We start from the raw sequence: 14,861 nt of genomic DNA, 5'->3' as shown, positions 1-14,861 counted from the left end.
GTGTGTGTGTGTGGTTTGGGTTTTTTGGGGGGGGGGTGGGGCTGGGCAGGGGGAAGAGGGGGTTAAGTAAGGTTTCTTTTTCTCAGGGTTGGGGGTGGTTTTGGGGATAAGGTTGGTCCATTGAATTTAGTAGACATCATAGGGTATTCTTTAATGGCCTCGTATATATTGTTGAATGCCTGCCAAACTTATTGGCAATGAATTAGGTTGCTGGGAGTAGCATTAATCCAAAATATTGTTCATGCCATAAGAGAGCATATCAGCAAGTACACAAAATATGTATTTTATTTCCAGTTTTATCAGTTCATATGTTCCTAAGTTGCTGTGCACTTGTTAATCCCCCTTTCCCTAAGTTTTGGAATTTGACTAAGTTTCTCTTGAATCAGGTTGTAAATTTAATACCTTTTAATCCAATCGGTAGCTTTAGTCAATTCAGAACCAGCAGTGAGCAGAGAGTATCGGAATTCCAGAAAATTCTTAGGGGTAGTTATAACATCAGGACAACAGTTCGTAAGCAAATGGGTCAGGATATAAGTGGTGCATGTGGTCAGCTGGTGGTGAACCTACCTGATAAGAGATCGCGTGAAAATACAGCTCTCTTAACTGATATTGAAGATCTCCGAATATGATGTGCCAAATCCCTTTCAGGTGACATTGAACTGCGAGTTCGCAACTGAGTTACAACATTGTATGATGGATTAAAACTACCTTCTGTATGTATTTTAAAATGACAACTCTTTCTCTGCGGTTAGGCATTGTTCTTAGATAGATAAAATCTCTTATAAGCCCTAATTTTGGACGCATTATCATGTGAAATTATCAAAATGAATTTTTTTTCTTTCATGTTTCTAATCTGAAGTGGGGCATGCTCGTGAACTACAATTGTAAGATGTAACTATGATTCATGGTAAATATGAAATGCTAGCAACACCAATGAAGATGAAGCAGGATGAACACATTCTTGATTCTGGAGATGGCATGTCACAAAATGCTAACGTGCAATTTTGCTTTGTTCAGCAACATCTGAATCTCTTTCATTTTGGTAGGGGTTTGGTGCTGTTAATGTCATTAGGTAGTCTAATTTATGATAGTATGAGTGCTGTGTCATCTGATGAGCCTCAATTAATTAACCGGGACCTTGAGCAACTCATTTTGGTGGATTGGGATCAGTGTTTGGCAAGTCTCTTCGATAGGATCCTATTATAGGGTATTCGTGGGTATGTGACTCGGTTAAATCAGGTAAGTGTACCTAATAAACGGATTTAGGAAAGATTCGGGTAATGATTTTACTATCCGAATCGGGTTCGGATAGGATTCGGATATAATTTAAATAATTAAATAAAATTGATTGGATTTGAATCTAGGTAAGAAAGGAAGATAATCAAAGTTTACACCATCTTAATCAAGAGTTTTTTTTGTTAAATGTTGACAAAAATATTAAAAATATAATTAATTAAATTATTAATGTGATGACATTAATATATATAAATAAAAAATTATTAAATTATCTAGAAAGAAGATTTTAATAATTTTTTAATTTAATTCAATTTTTAAACAAATTAAAATAATTATAGAGTAATAAAAATGTAATAAGATTAAGATTAAGATCGTAATTTTAAAATTATTTGAATAATTAATAAAATTAAAATAATTAATTTTTTATACAATTAGAGTTGGAGTATCACGAAATTATAAAGTACCTTACCCATTAACATCCCTACTCTTCGTTACATATCCGCCAATTATTTTCATTAACGAACCCTGGTTCTGTGTGATTGCATTGCAATCCACTCTCGTTGCAGCTACACATGCAGTTCCAAGTTCTTGTTCCGAGGCTTGTCTCCTTGTTCATTTTGGGTTTTCATATATAATGATAAAAGAGTGAGCAGGTCAGGGTTTAGGCTTTAAACATAGCAAAAAATGAACGTGTTAGTACGCGTGAGAGAGAGAGAGCATGGAGCGTATGATAGATGCATAGATGGCGACGTGGGTGAGAGATCATTCTGACGTAGGCGAAAGGCGTCTATGGATTAGTGCTCGTTTAGGTAAAACAGATCCTTTGATTGACATCCAACCATCAGTGCGCATATAATTGATGCGTAGATGACACGCAGAAGATATCGATTAGGATTTAAGGGCCCACAGAAAGAAAGCCTATGATTTCTAAACCATATTCTCCTATTTTATCACCATAATTATTGGGTTATTAATTTTTGTCCCTTCCTCGTTTTCATTTCCCTCACCAATCAAAGCCTAAAAAATATCTTTTCTTGGAGAAATTTTGGCCATCTTCGAGCCCACAAGGCATAGTTTTAACTTTTGGAGCCTTTGACAAGTCACGTTACTTGCATTCAATTTTGGATCCTTCTTTTCTTTACCACTGTTTTTTTTTTGAATTTGGAAACGCTTTTAGGTTACGCGAAGGTCCCTAGTCTAACACTTACGTTGACAATTCACGTATAGTGGATACAGAACAACAAACCCAGGAAAAAGGATCTGGAGATAGGAAGCTTGCTCCCTCAAGCTTCATGAAATCTATGTAACCAAAAAAATAAAAAATGACAGAAGATGTTCCAAATAATCATCTATAGTAATCAACAGCTACATCGAAAACCACCCATTATTCAGTAATCACAATCATATAAAAAATATAACAATGTACAATTAAAAGCAAAGCCATCCTTTGCAACGAAAAAACTTTACCCTTCTTTTACAACACAAACTTGTTGATCAGACCAAAGAAATAAACAAATGAATAACACATTTCAATATATCCAAACAGTTCTTAATTTGCTTTTTCCTTTTTTCTGTTACTGTTGGAAGTTTGAACTATCGGCGTCGAACATCCGAGATATGAACATTATTCAGCTTAGTTTGCTGATGAGCATAGGAACCAACGTTTGACCCTCCAGCCATTGAAGGGTAGTTTATAGAAGAACCGCTGTTGTAGCCCTTTGGGCTGAGGAATTCAAGACCCGACCTCTGCTCGAAAAATCCCACGGTTGGAGGCTGGAACTCCGACCTCGTTCGACGGTGAGAGGAGCCCTCCACGGACTCCTGCTGTGACTGTCCCATTAGCAGATGGTAGCTACGGCTAGACCCCACGGACATGGACTTGTAATGGTGGCCGGGTTTTTGCTTCCTGACGGCATGGATGAGAAAAGGAATCAAACCTTCCATGACGATCGACTTGCTCTTGTTTCCTTGTGCTCTTTTCTTGGTGAAGGTTTCAAGTATACAAAACTTGGGATTGCTAAAACGTGTAGGTTTTCAATTGCAAGAGATAACGTTAGAAGAACATATATTTATAGCAAAGGTTCGCTGGCGACAAGTAGGACATTAATGGGGGAAAGTCGAGGGTTTTGATGACGTGGTTAATGACATTTGTAGCCTTTGATTATTAAGGGAGATAAGCTTGTGGTTTCAAAATTTATGGACCCATCTTTCTTATTTTCTTTTGGGTTGGTAGTTAAGGACTTTTCTAATAAAAAAAGGACAAAGCACTAAAGCACTAATATAAGTCTATGAATTATGTTGTTAATTAACTAAACATAACAGGTAAAAACTCTCGAGTAATATTTCTTTGTCATCTCATTTTCAATGATTAACAGGCATTGCATTAACTTAGAATAGTAACAATAAAGGAATCTGATATTTGACTTGTATTACTTATGAATTGAAAACAAGTATATTGGGATAAGCATCAACATTTTCTCAAATACGTATCCATTGACAATTTGTTCGATGTTAAGAGACGAAGAAATATTCAAAAAGAAAAAAAGCCCCAAGAAATTGAATTTGTCAATCCTAGGAGGTGGAGAACAGCTGAGCGGATATTGTTTGTAAAATGGCCGCGGATGCAAAGCACAGTTGTCAATTGACCAGTTTCATTATTTATGTACAATTGGGACCGGGGTATGCTTTCTTTGACTGCTCTATGGGAATGAGGCGGCCCTACGCGGCAAATCTCATCCTAATCAGTTTGCTGTGATGAAATTCCATCGGAGAGTAAAGTAGTTTCCAAAACGATGAGCTTCTTTTGGAATATATTTTGGTCAAACATTTTTGGGAGGGGATATTACAATTCTAATTAAGAAGTGTCTACTTCTTTATCAGTCATACTCCAGCCGTTGAGGTCAAATAGAAGGATCCAACGAGAGAATTAAAAGGAAAAAAAATAAAGTTATCAAGTTGGTTTGAATGAAACCAATATCCTTTACCAACAACATTTTTTTTTTTGCCATAATTTTCCTTAAAAAGTTGTGTTACGAACTACGTTTGTCACTGCAATTAAATTTGTATCTTTTTATTTGTAGTAGTGGAAAGCATCACATCAGCAACGGTGGGTCATCTAGTTTGATTGATGGCTCTGTATAAACCACCATGGAGGCCAACGACAAAGACAACTCATTTATTTAGAGTGTTCGATACATAAAACTAACCAACCATGACATTGATATGCATACTTCCATTTATATTATATATTCTGGTTTCCATCAACGAATTTCGGACGGTCCACTTAAAAGTTAAAATCATTTAATTAAAATTTAATATTCGTAATAAGTACTTTAGTGTTTTTTATTATTTGATATGATTAAATAAGATTAAAATATTTTGCAATTGATTTCGGATAGTAAAATTATTGTTCGTCATAAATTTGAATAGTGATTTTAAAATATTTGTTATTTAAATTTGATTATAAATAATAATTTTTAATTTTTAATTTTATTTATAAAATTACTTATAATTAATATAATATTTATTAAAATTCATTAATTATTTTAAATATGATTTTAAAATTTAATTTATTTTTTTACGAGTTGATTTTTAATTTATTAATTTAATTTTTAATAATATACACAAAATTTGATTATAAATAAATTTATTTTAATTGAGTTCAAATTCAAATTTTTTACAATTATTAATAATTGAATTTGAATATTAAGAGTTAATTTTTAATCGGATTCGAATAAGGTACGAACAGTTAAATTTTAATTGAATTTAAGTTCGGATTCTTCAAAATTAATGGATACACTATTCCTTATCCACACACTTAACCTAACTATTGATTATCTAAGGGTAGAGCTAATTGTTTAAGTTATTTTCAAAAAGGAAATTGTTTAAAAAGTCGCGGTCTGTTTGATCATTGTGGAAGAATGTTTAAGACTTGTTTATTTTTGGAGAATAAATCAATTAAAACGTGGCATGTTCTACTTGTATTGTATGATGCAGGACAAATTACCGCTTAATTTGTTAGTATTAGTATGTGACGACAATGGCAAGAATTCAAAGGAGGAAACAGTTAGGTTTAGGGAAAGAAGTTGAAATAAATAAATATATATATATAATTATTTTTTTATGATTTAAAATAATACTTAAAATTTATGAATAATTAATTGGTTTAAATTTATTCATTTACAATATGACAGCAGCACATGAGAATTTATACACTGACGGTGTAAGTCAGGCACTTGCATGCAAGCTAGCGAGGCAGGTTGGAGTACAAGCCAAGAATGGAGTGGCAAAGCAAATCCTAGTCAATCTAGGAGAAGACTTGCAATCCTGTTAGGAAAAAGAAAGTAAATGTCGGTTCTAGGAATTATATTAAGGGCATTATTTTGAGCATTTTAGAAACATATGAATTGTAAGCGTGGTGATTTCTCTCGCAACTCTCTTGTGAGTCCCTCCTGTTTCTTTCTGCAGTTGAATTCTGGGCGTTTTCCTGAGCACCATGAGCGATAATATTGGCACTAGAACACGCCACAAGAGGCAAATACGTGAGTTTCTTTTCAATTTGTTTAATGTTTTAATTATGGTGTTTCGTTCATCATTCTTTTTCATGGGTATACGTTTTCTTGAACTCAAGTAACAAAAATAAAAGAAGAAAAAGCGGAGTTAATGTAGGATGAACTGCAGGTAGGGGCAGCCGTCAATCAGCTAGAAGAGGCATTCTGCTTGATGACGACGCTAGTGGTGATATGGGCAATTTTCAGGGTGCACCCAAGACTCTAGATACTTACTTCAGAGAGTTGTCTGACAAAAGGTATATATAATTATATTTTAAATCAATTTAACCTCTGAACTTTGATGTTTTAAGGTTTCTTTTCATAACTAATTAGATTTCAACTTGTTACGTTGTTTCACCTCCAGTTTTTAAGTATTTCTTGTTTATTCTGTAAATGCAGGGCAAAGAGAGAGGAAGCTCTGTCACCAATTCTCAAGGCTTTGACTGACAACATAGAGCAAAATTTTGTAGAAGAGAAGTAAGCATTATTTTCCTTTCGATAATACTCTGCTAGTAATATACATATAAACCAGGTAATGCTCACAATTATGATCACCTTCTTGCAGCTTTGTAACGCTGCTGTATCACTGCCTGCATTGCGTTAAAAAGGGTTCTGCTAAGGAGATGCAGCAAGCAGCACATATTATTGGTAGGTTCAATCCTTCATAACTCTGCAATTATTGATTAAACTTAGAAATTTAACTTGTAGTAGTTCTCATACATACATATTGTTCTTGTAGGATTGCTGGCAATGATTACTAGTTGTGTTGACCATGCGCACGAAGCATATGAAGATGTGCTGACTGCACTTTCCCAGCAACGTAAATCTAAGCTTAAGACCTGGAAGGTAAAATTATTGTATCCTATGCTGCTGTGAAGTAGAACTAGTATTACTAAGCTGATTAATTAAGATTTGATTTTTTTGGATATCGCCTACATGATTATGCTTCATGGACTTTGTTATAATTTTCTTTCCCTCTACAGATTCTTGACTGCTTGGCTGTTGTTACTTTTTTTGGTGCAAGCAACTCAGATGAGACCGAACAAGCAATGCAGTTAATATGGAACTTCATTCACCCTGAATCTCACTCTAATGTATGTAGTCCACCTAAATCCTTCAATATTTCCTTATGTTGTTGAGTACAACAGTCTAAGCTACAGAAATTAAGCAAGTCTAACTGAGATTTCTGCCTATATGATTTAATCAGTCAATTCTCAAATTTCCTTCTATGTTCCAGATGGAAAGGAAACATTCACCGGATGTTTTAACTTCTGCAATATCTGCTTGGTCCTTTCTTCTCACTACCGTTGACGGATGGAGACTGAGTTACAAAAACTGGCAAGGGTCAGTCTTCTAATTAAACAGTTTTATTTATTGTAAATATATTTGTTCTTCTACTTTGATAGTTGGATAAAAGAATTTCTCATTTTAAAATTTTCCTGAAAATGCCTACTCCCATGGACACTATATCTTTTTGCCTCTAGACTATTCCAACTTCTAGATACTTATTAGACTCTGCCTTTTTTGTCTACATACAAATTTATCCTGCTATAGCATCAAAGGAGTACTGGAAATAACATTGGTAGCTTTGCAAATTTGGATGCAGGGCAATTCCATACTTCTCAAACCTACTGGACAACAATGATGAAGCATTATGTGCAGCAGCTAGCGAGGCTCTTGCTTTGATCTTTGAAACCAACTGTCTGGAGAAGTTCTCAACTGAAGCTAAGGATTCGCATGGCACAATTGATGAAGGTGGTACATCCATTAAGATATATTCAACAAAGGAAGAATTGAAGGACAATATTATAAAGCAACTCAGAAGCCTGTCCACCAAAACAAGTAACGAAACTATTCCTGTTCAAGATGCAAGAACAGGGTTTGATGCTATCTTAGCTGCTTTAAAATTTTTGGAGGTAATGATTTTACTTTGTGATTATACACATATATATTTATTTGAATATCTTGAGCTGGCAAAATAATCTTAAGTCACTTACTTTCAGGAGGAGAACTGTCCAAATACCTGTGTGACAATAGGTGGGCAGGAACTCATGTTATCAACATGGTCTCAGAAAATACAGGTATTTAACTTTTCTTCACAGTTCTTTGAAAATTGGTTTATTAATTTATTTTCTTCATCTCTTGCAAAGAAACTAAACCTTTTTCTGCTTCCAACTGCAGCTAAAGTTTATGAAGCATTTTCTAGGAAAAGATGGATTTGTCCAGCATATGATGGTGGGTTTAAATGATCTTCTCTTTTTACCCTGAAAATTTGTTATGCATTTTCTTTGATACTCAACTTACTGGTTCCGTAAACAGCGAAATGAAAACTTCCATCATGTCTTTGAGTTCATGCCCAAAAAAAGGAATTCTTTAAGCAGCATGCTATATGAACCAGAAAGAGAAGAGGTCGGTTTATGTGTTCATTTGAATGGTTCATGTGCATGTACATTCCTTTTGCTTTAGGTTTCATCATGTCTAAAACTTGCTAATTCTACAGGTCACTGTACGTTTTTTCCGACCTCCAGTTGTGAGACACCGGGATTCCTCTCTGCTACCATTCATAAGCAGAGAAGAAAGGCAGTTACAAAAGGTAGCTCTTTTTGGCTCAAGTGATTTACACTGGTGTATTCATCTTTTACACTTTTTGATGCGAATATGCATGTAATCAAGGGGTTGAATTTTGTACTCATTTTTTGCATCTTCCACTCCCTTACAGAAAATGACTATGTCACCCAATTCATGCTTGAGCAAGGCAAGAACTCAGTTGCTGAACAAGCAGCGACTGTTATCACAGGTAGCTTCTTTTTGCATTTTAGTCATAACATGATTCTTTATGGTCCCTTGGTAAAAAGAGGGTCACTGGGAAGCTAGGCACACAATATAATGGAACTGAATTACCAGAAAAGCTGTACTCATTGCTGTATCAACTTTCTAATGTCAAGACAACCTATGATTAGTAGTTCTAAATTCAATAATAATACTTGTTTATTGATTGAACCTTAATCTTATCCTCAGTGTTCTCTTTAAACAATCTTCTAATCTTTGAACTGATGTTTGAATATGCTTTCATATGCAGGGGGAGAGACTTAGAGAGAATGATTGCTTTGCTGTTGCTGATGGAATTTAGGTAGAGTAGAGAAGAGCTGTTGAAGTGCACCTGACTCAATGCTCAGATTGACAACAAATTTTTCTTTAGCTTAGTTTTTATTTATGTCCTTCAATTTTTTTTTATCATAGCCTTGATTAGGCAACCATCATTGTGATACTTGTTTAAGAGGCAATGGCAAGTATTTTCTTTTATTTAACTTGTTTGAATAATTCTCTGTTTTTTGAAAATTGAAACACAAGTTTTTAATTTTTGATACTTGGTGGAACTGTCATACTTCTAAGACTGCTATAAAATTTAACTGGTCAAGCAGGGCAATCACTTGAGCAAGGTCAAACCACATTTAAATATGGTTCACTGTAATGCAATTATAGGCCAAGTAACTTAAAGCAGATGCCAGAGAACAATAATGTAACCTTGTTAAAGAGTTAGAATTAAGGAGGGTATATATTCTCTTGGCATATGCATTGCCACACTTGAGGATAGTACTCATGTTCTTGAAACTCCGCTGCTCGAATTGATACTTCAACCGGCATGCAGGGTTTGCACTGGTTGCACTTCGAATGACAGGCAAGAGGAAGTGAGCCAGGCCTTCTCATTCCGGCAATCAGCTCCAAATTAATCTGCAGAGAATATATATCGTTCCACACAAAGCATTCAAAGAATGTATGTTAAGTCAAGGCACATGGCAATGATATTTATAATGGTATAGTAGAAACAATAAAAAGAAAACAACCAGGGGAACAAGATATATTGTGGCTGTGGGATGCACTAACCGGAGAAGGTGATGGTGAGCCAGCTAGCTTACGAGAGTGAACCGAGCTAGAAGAAATAAGAATGGTAAGCAAGAGAGTGATGCTGATGTTGGTGGCTTTGGTTCTCTGTTCCATTCTTAGGAGCAAATAGAAAACTCCTTGGGCAATTATTAATTGAACTGGTCTTGTACAAGATGATGGCAAATATTTATACATGGAAATTGAGAAGTTGTTGAATCTTCTTTTACATAACATAAAGAAATGGTCAAAATGCTCTCAACTGCCAAGATCATCATCAATAAGTCTTGGACAGAATGAGCCATGTGCTTGCAGATATGGTTTTATCCTTTATGCGTAATACTGAAAGAAAATGTAAAACCGCCAAAGCGGATGGCTCCTGGTAATTGAATTTGTCTTGTGTGCTTTAATTCTTAGATATATTTAAATTGTTAAAAATGCATTAAACAAGCTGGAGTAGCTCAGTTGGTTAGAGCGTATGGCTGTTAACCATAAGGTCGGAGGTTCGACCCCTTCCTCTAGCGTTTCTTGTAAATTTTTCTATTTTCGTTCTGGGCTTCTGGCCCTAATAATGGACTCCACAAACTTTTTCATTCCAGTTTTGTTCTGGGTTTCCGGCCCTAATAGTGACAAACTCTTTCATTTACGTTCTGGGATTCTGGCCCTAATAATGACCTATTAAACATGGACTCAGAAGAAAGTTAAATATATGTAAATGATACCTCACTCGCTGCTCAATAAACTTTTACATTTTCGTTCTGGGCTTCTGGCCCTAAAAAGGACCTCTTAAACATGGACTCAGGAGAGAGCTAAATATGTGTAGATGATAGCTTACATGCTGCTTAGCTAATTTCTAAGTCCTAGCACACCATAAGTTATTCTACTACTGTACGATTGTAGTTGGTAGCAGCACTCCAACTAATGTTATTGCCTACATAGACACAGAACCTTCTACACTTGCATTCACAGCCTGCCTGACAACGAAATGGTGCCTTACTTGGTACTCACTAGTAGAACCCACAAAAAGGGTATGCTGCCCTGTAATTAACTTCCTGTTCCCTTCAGCATCCACAAGCGTAAACTCCTTGCAGACACCCAAGCTCATTGTCACATTCTGTGTCTTTCCTCTCTTCACTTCCAGCCTCTCAAACCCAACTAACTGCACGTTTGGTGCACCGGTCACCACTCTTGAGCTTGGTGGCTTCCAGAACAAGAGCACCACATGGGCTCCATTCATTGGTCCATTGTTCTTCACCCCAATGACAAGATTAAATTGCAGATCGTTGCAGTTTATGTTTGAAACATCAATTGCTTCACCATTTGAGTAAGCATATGGTTCGCGGATGGATTTAGAGGAGAGAATATTATTTGGTATTGATTGGATGAGTATTGTGGAAGGAGCAGATAATATGAACTTGGAGAATGACGTATAGCTTAGTCCATGTCCAAATTCATAAATACATTTGCCAGTGTAGAAGCGGTAGGTTCTTCCAGGAAAATTTTCGCTGGTGTTGGCTCTCATATTCATGTCTGTCATAGGCACCTGATCTGCATACTCTTGTGGATACCATGTAAAAGGGGACCTTCCAGCTGAAACAAGAAACCATTTATGAGCATACTGATGTTTAGAGGCACCTGCAATCAAAACAAATAAAAAGAAGGAAAGACAACCTGGATTATAATCTCCAAATATGACTTGAGCAATGGCTTCTCCCCCAGCTTGCCCAGGATATCCGACCCACAAAATGCCTCCAATTTGGCTCACATTCTTTGCAAAAGAAATATCAATAGGACCAGCAGCCATAATCACAAGAATCACTGTTCCATTTGCTGCATTAGCAACATCAGTCACCAACTTTTCTTGATATCCTGGCAATGTCAAGTTCACTCTATCCAGCCCTTCTGCCTCAATAGATTGATCTAGCCCCACAACTACCACCAAAGCATCAGCCTTGGCTGCAGCCTGAACTGCAGCCTCAATAAGTGTCTCATTACTGCATTTTACATCGCTACACCCTGCTTCATATGTAACCACTGAGACGTACTTTTGCAGTCCTTGTAAAGGGCTAGTGTAGTGGCAAGGTACACCAGCATAGTTACTTATCATTACTGTTGTGGCATTAGCATTTGGTCCTATAACAGCTAAATTCTTGGTGATATTTTGGGACAAAGGAAGAGCTCCATTGTTGTCTAGTAAAACTATTCCCTGCTTGGCAGCATCATGGGCTAGCAGCTGATGATCATCAGCGCATACATCAGATGGCCCCAGATCACCGAATAGAAGCAGTTTGGGGTTTCCGTCAAAGAAACCAAGCCTCATAAGGACTATATAGTTATATATTAAAGCCTGGTCAACAATAGATTCTTCCACTTTTTTTAAGTTGACTGCATTTACGGTGTACTTTCCCAGATAATCCCCACAGTTCATGTTTAAACCTGCAGAAATTAAACGACAATGCAGAAGTATAAGTAAAAGTGAAACTAAACACATTGATTTGAGTATTTTAGTGAAAATATCCAGCGGCTGCTAGCTTATCAGTGGCAACAAGACCTGCTTTTAGAGCAACTGCTACGGCATCTTCAGGGGTAGCAGTGTAATGGATGCTATTATAAAAAACCGCAACAGAGTCACAGTCTGAAACAATATATCTGCCAAAAGCATCTAAAATGTCATTGAAGCACAAAGAACATTATCACTTAAGAAATTATCAACCAATAATTGCAGCAACAATTAATGACTTGGTATTTTGGTGTTAGAGGATAACGATCAAGAGTTAATTTCTGTAAAAAAATCAGCATTTCATCTGCTCAAATGTTAAGGCACGGAGTTCATTTATGCTAATTTTGTGATCAGTTATAGGAATTAATAATTGTGGCCTGGACTCCTGAGTCTTCAATTTTTTAATGAGATAAAATTGTTTTTCTTTCTAGTGAAATGGAGATATATCACTACTTCATAAAAGGATAATATCTAGTAAGGAAAATAGAAACATACCCATCAAGACCCCATTGGCCTCTAACTATTCCTTTTAGCAGGTCTGGATCAGCACAGGTAGGAATCCCATTCACCCTGTTGTATGAGCACATTACACTGCTCACATGTCCCTCCTCAACACAGCTCTTAAATGGTGGCTGATACGTATCTTCCAAGTCCTGTTTCGTAACCTGATGCAATCCAAGTTTTAATATTAGTATGACACATAATGACCTATAATGTTGCAATACACCTTTTATATTTATTTTTGCTTTGCAAAGTTAAAAGTACTCAAAATTTACCAACTCCATTCACTGATCCCTGAATACCATAAGATTTTCCTGATTCCAACTTTTACAGAGCTTTGCTAAAATCTCAGTGTGTATTCACAATGTTTATGGTTCAGTAAGTCATTTAAGTCATAATTAAGCACTCCATCAACTCTACCAAGCATCAAACACTGGTTATTAAGTAACTCTAATGATACGCATACCTTTGCATCAAAATGGAATCGATCGACGCCTTTCCAATTATCCAGATCGTAAGCAGTGTAGTGCTTGCAACAACTTGAAACCTTAAGCTTGTCATGAGTAGAGTTTGACTCCCCACCCACTTCTTGCAATCCCCGAACATAATTCACAGCATATCTTGAGACCACCAGAGGGTCCTCCCCTGGTGTTTCTTGGCCACGTCCCCATCTCGGGTCACGAAACACGTTAACATTAGGGCTCCAATATGTCAAGCCCGCTAACCCTACATTGTACATGGCTCGAGCTTCTGTTGACACTACCTGCCCCATCTTAAACCATAATGTCGCGTTGAAACTTGCAGCAGACAAAATTACAGCGGGGAAACTAGTTGCACCAGGCACTGTGGCATTAAAACGTGTGCCTGGACCCAGGTCTGAGACACCGTGAAGTGCCTCAGACCACCACTCATAGGCAGGCACACCAAGCCTGGAAATGCCAGAGGCCGTGTTTACTAGTTGTTGCACCTTTTCTTGGAGAGTCAAGCGTGAAACAAGGTCCTTGGCTCGATCCTCATAAGATAAGGCGTAGTCACAGAAGGGGAACTGGCTCGTATTGGGATCATTCTTGTCACATGCAAATTGTTGAGTGTTACATGGGACTACTAGGAAAAGTGAGAAACAGAGAGCTAAGGAAACTTGCGTTTTCATGGCTTGCTGGTTTAAGTTTCCTTTACATGGTGGAATATTGCAAGCACTTGCAATTCTTTTATAGAAGTAGGTGAGGTATATAAAAGGGTTGGTCTCGTCTTTTTCTTGTCTTTCATATATACTAGGAACGAAGGGTTGCTTGCAATGTGAGAAATAGAATTGGTCTTCCCGTGTAGGAAATATAATTTACTAATAAACGAATGACACTTTGATGCTTAGACAAAGCAAAAGCTTCTTTAACTCTCAATGGCATTATACTCATGGACCACCAAATATACATGGTAATATTCCTATTACAGTCCCAAATTAGGTGAGGCAAAATGATACTAATACAAATCTGCATAAACTAAAATGAATGAATTGATCAAATGCATCTTTGCTCTTTGTTAAGTTCTTTGAGGAACACTTTCATCTTAAGCAAGAGAAGGCCAATTAATCATGGGAGGCCAGGCCACGTAAGCATCTTGGAATTTTTGAAAGTAATCAGTTGTCTTACTTTTACAGCGCTGCAAATCTGCATCACATTCTGGTATTGGTCTGTCTTGGGCTCGTTAAACCAAGAATCGTAATTCGTGGCTTAATTCACTTTCATGAGAATACTTTGCGTGAAAAAAAGTGTAAATATCTTTTTCATAACCTTGTACAATGATTGTAGTCATGTCATAGTTACCACTTGCTAATTTGATATGCCGATTAATCTTGGGTCTAAGGCAGGAGGATTATATGTCAAGCAAGCGACACTTCGAGCAAAGATAAATATAGATGTGTGCGCATCATTGAAGGGTGCCTTTGAAGAGAATGCAAAGAAAATAGGGCAAGCCATGCAGAGCCCACCAAGGCACCCATATGTACGACAAGAATCAAAGCATCAAGGTGGAATCTGATATAGAGATAGTGTAATTGAGCTTCAGCCCTTTATTTTACATTATTTTTTCACTAAAATGAGTAGGTTCAAGTGTCTAAGCAACATGATAAAGCAACATCTTCCTTTCTTTCGTTTTCCTTTTTCTTTTTTTTTTTTCTATTTTGGAGGCTAATACCT

General features: G+C 36.5%; 4 protein-coding genes and 1 non-coding gene across 6 annotated transcripts in view; 3 read left to right on the top strand and 2 right to left on the bottom strand.

Moving 5' to 3' along the window:
- LOC18608087 (dual-specificity RNA methyltransferase RlmN) overlaps positions 1 to 956 on the top strand; it is a 3,390-nt gene extending 2,434 nt beyond the window's left edge. The window contains exon 8 of the mRNA XM_007042579.2: positions 387 to 956. Within this exon, the coding sequence (XP_007042641.2) occupies positions 387 to 629 (243 nt within the window). The 3' untranslated portion in view covers positions 630 to 956. The remainder of the gene's footprint in view (positions 1 to 386) is intronic.
- On the bottom strand, positions 2,570 to 3,297 carry LOC18608086. Its single transcript, XM_007042577.2, has one exon. It carries the CDS (start codon positions 3,178 to 3,180, stop codon positions 2,830 to 2,832), a length of 351 nt encoding a protein of 116 aa, XP_007042639.1. The 5' UTR covers positions 3,181 to 3,297; the 3' UTR covers positions 2,570 to 2,829.
- On the top strand, positions 5,602 to 9,089 carry LOC18608085. Of its 2 annotated transcripts, XM_007042576.2 has the most exons (14): positions 5,602 to 5,777; positions 5,917 to 6,043; positions 6,186 to 6,263; positions 6,352 to 6,434; positions 6,526 to 6,632; positions 6,770 to 6,880; positions 7,024 to 7,130; positions 7,393 to 7,702; positions 7,790 to 7,867; positions 7,968 to 8,021; positions 8,106 to 8,195; positions 8,287 to 8,379; positions 8,506 to 8,583; positions 8,866 to 9,089. In XM_007042576.2, the coding sequence occupies exons 1-14, from the start codon at positions 5,732 to 5,734 to the stop codon at positions 8,914 to 8,916; spliced, it is 1,413 nt and encodes a 470-aa protein (XP_007042638.2). In that variant the 5' UTR covers positions 5,602 to 5,731; the 3' UTR covers positions 8,917 to 9,089. The 2 variants fall into 2 exon arrangements, with proteins under 2 accessions (XP_007042638.2, XP_017971972.1); XM_018116483.1 differs by lacking the exon at positions 8,106 to 8,195.
- On the top strand, positions 10,119 to 10,192 carry TRNAN-GUU. Its single transcript has one exon. It is a non-coding gene; the product is annotated as a tRNA-Asn (tRNA).
- Positions 10,375 to 13,866, bottom strand: LOC18608083 (probable beta-D-xylosidase 5). The gene is made up of 5 exons (XM_018116482.1): positions 13,136 to 13,866; positions 12,664 to 12,833; positions 12,220 to 12,317; positions 11,340 to 12,104; positions 10,375 to 11,258 (listed from the first exon to the last, which is right to left on the bottom strand). Exons 1-5 carry the CDS (start codon positions 13,817 to 13,819, stop codon positions 10,600 to 10,602), a joined length of 2,376 nt encoding a protein of 791 aa, XP_017971971.1. The 5' UTR covers positions 13,820 to 13,866; the 3' UTR covers positions 10,375 to 10,599.

Source organism: Theobroma cacao, chromosome 2, assembly GCF_000208745.1.
Source record: "Theobroma cacao cultivar B97-61/B2 chromosome 2, Criollo_cocoa_genome_V2, whole genome shotgun sequence".
Classification (NCBI taxonomy): Eukaryota; Viridiplantae; Streptophyta; class Magnoliopsida; order Malvales; family Malvaceae; genus Theobroma; species Theobroma cacao.
The sequence above is the reverse complement of the archived record's forward strand: the minus strand, read 5'-3'. Positions and strand labels throughout refer to the sequence as shown.

What these genes read in the sequence shown, in the direction of transcription:
- LOC18608086 (XM_007042577.2), bottom strand. Translation starts at nt 3,180, where the DNA reads ATGGAAGGTTTGATTCCTTTTCTCATCCATGCCGTCAGGAAGCAAAAA.
- LOC18608085 (XM_007042576.2), top strand. Translation starts at nt 5,732, where the DNA reads ATGAGCGATAATATTGGCACTAGAACACGCCACAAGAGGCAAATAC. An exon ending in CAAAATTTTGTAGAAGAGAA is followed by an intron (nt 6,264 to 6,351) that starts GTAAGCATTATT and finishes ACCTTCTTGCAG; the next exon opens with CTTTGTAACGCTGCTGTATC. An exon ending in CTGCTTTAAAATTTTTGGAG is followed by an intron (nt 7,703 to 7,789) that starts GTAATGATTTTA and finishes ACTTACTTTCAG; the next exon opens with GAGGAGAACTGTCCAAATAC.
- LOC18608083 (XM_018116482.1), bottom strand. Translation starts at nt 13,819, where the DNA reads ATGAAAACGCAAGTTTCCTTAGCTCTCTGTTTCTCACTTTTCCTAGTA. An exon ending in GGCCAATGGGGTCTTGATGG is followed by an intron (nt 12,318 to 12,663) that starts GTATGTTTCTAT and finishes TGCTTTTGGCAG; the next exon opens with ATATATTGTTTCAGACTGTG. An exon ending in AGCAGTTGCTCTAAAAGCAG is followed by an intron (nt 12,105 to 12,219) that starts GTCTTGTTGCCA and finishes TAATTTCTGCAG; the next exon opens with GTTTAAACATGAACTGTGGG.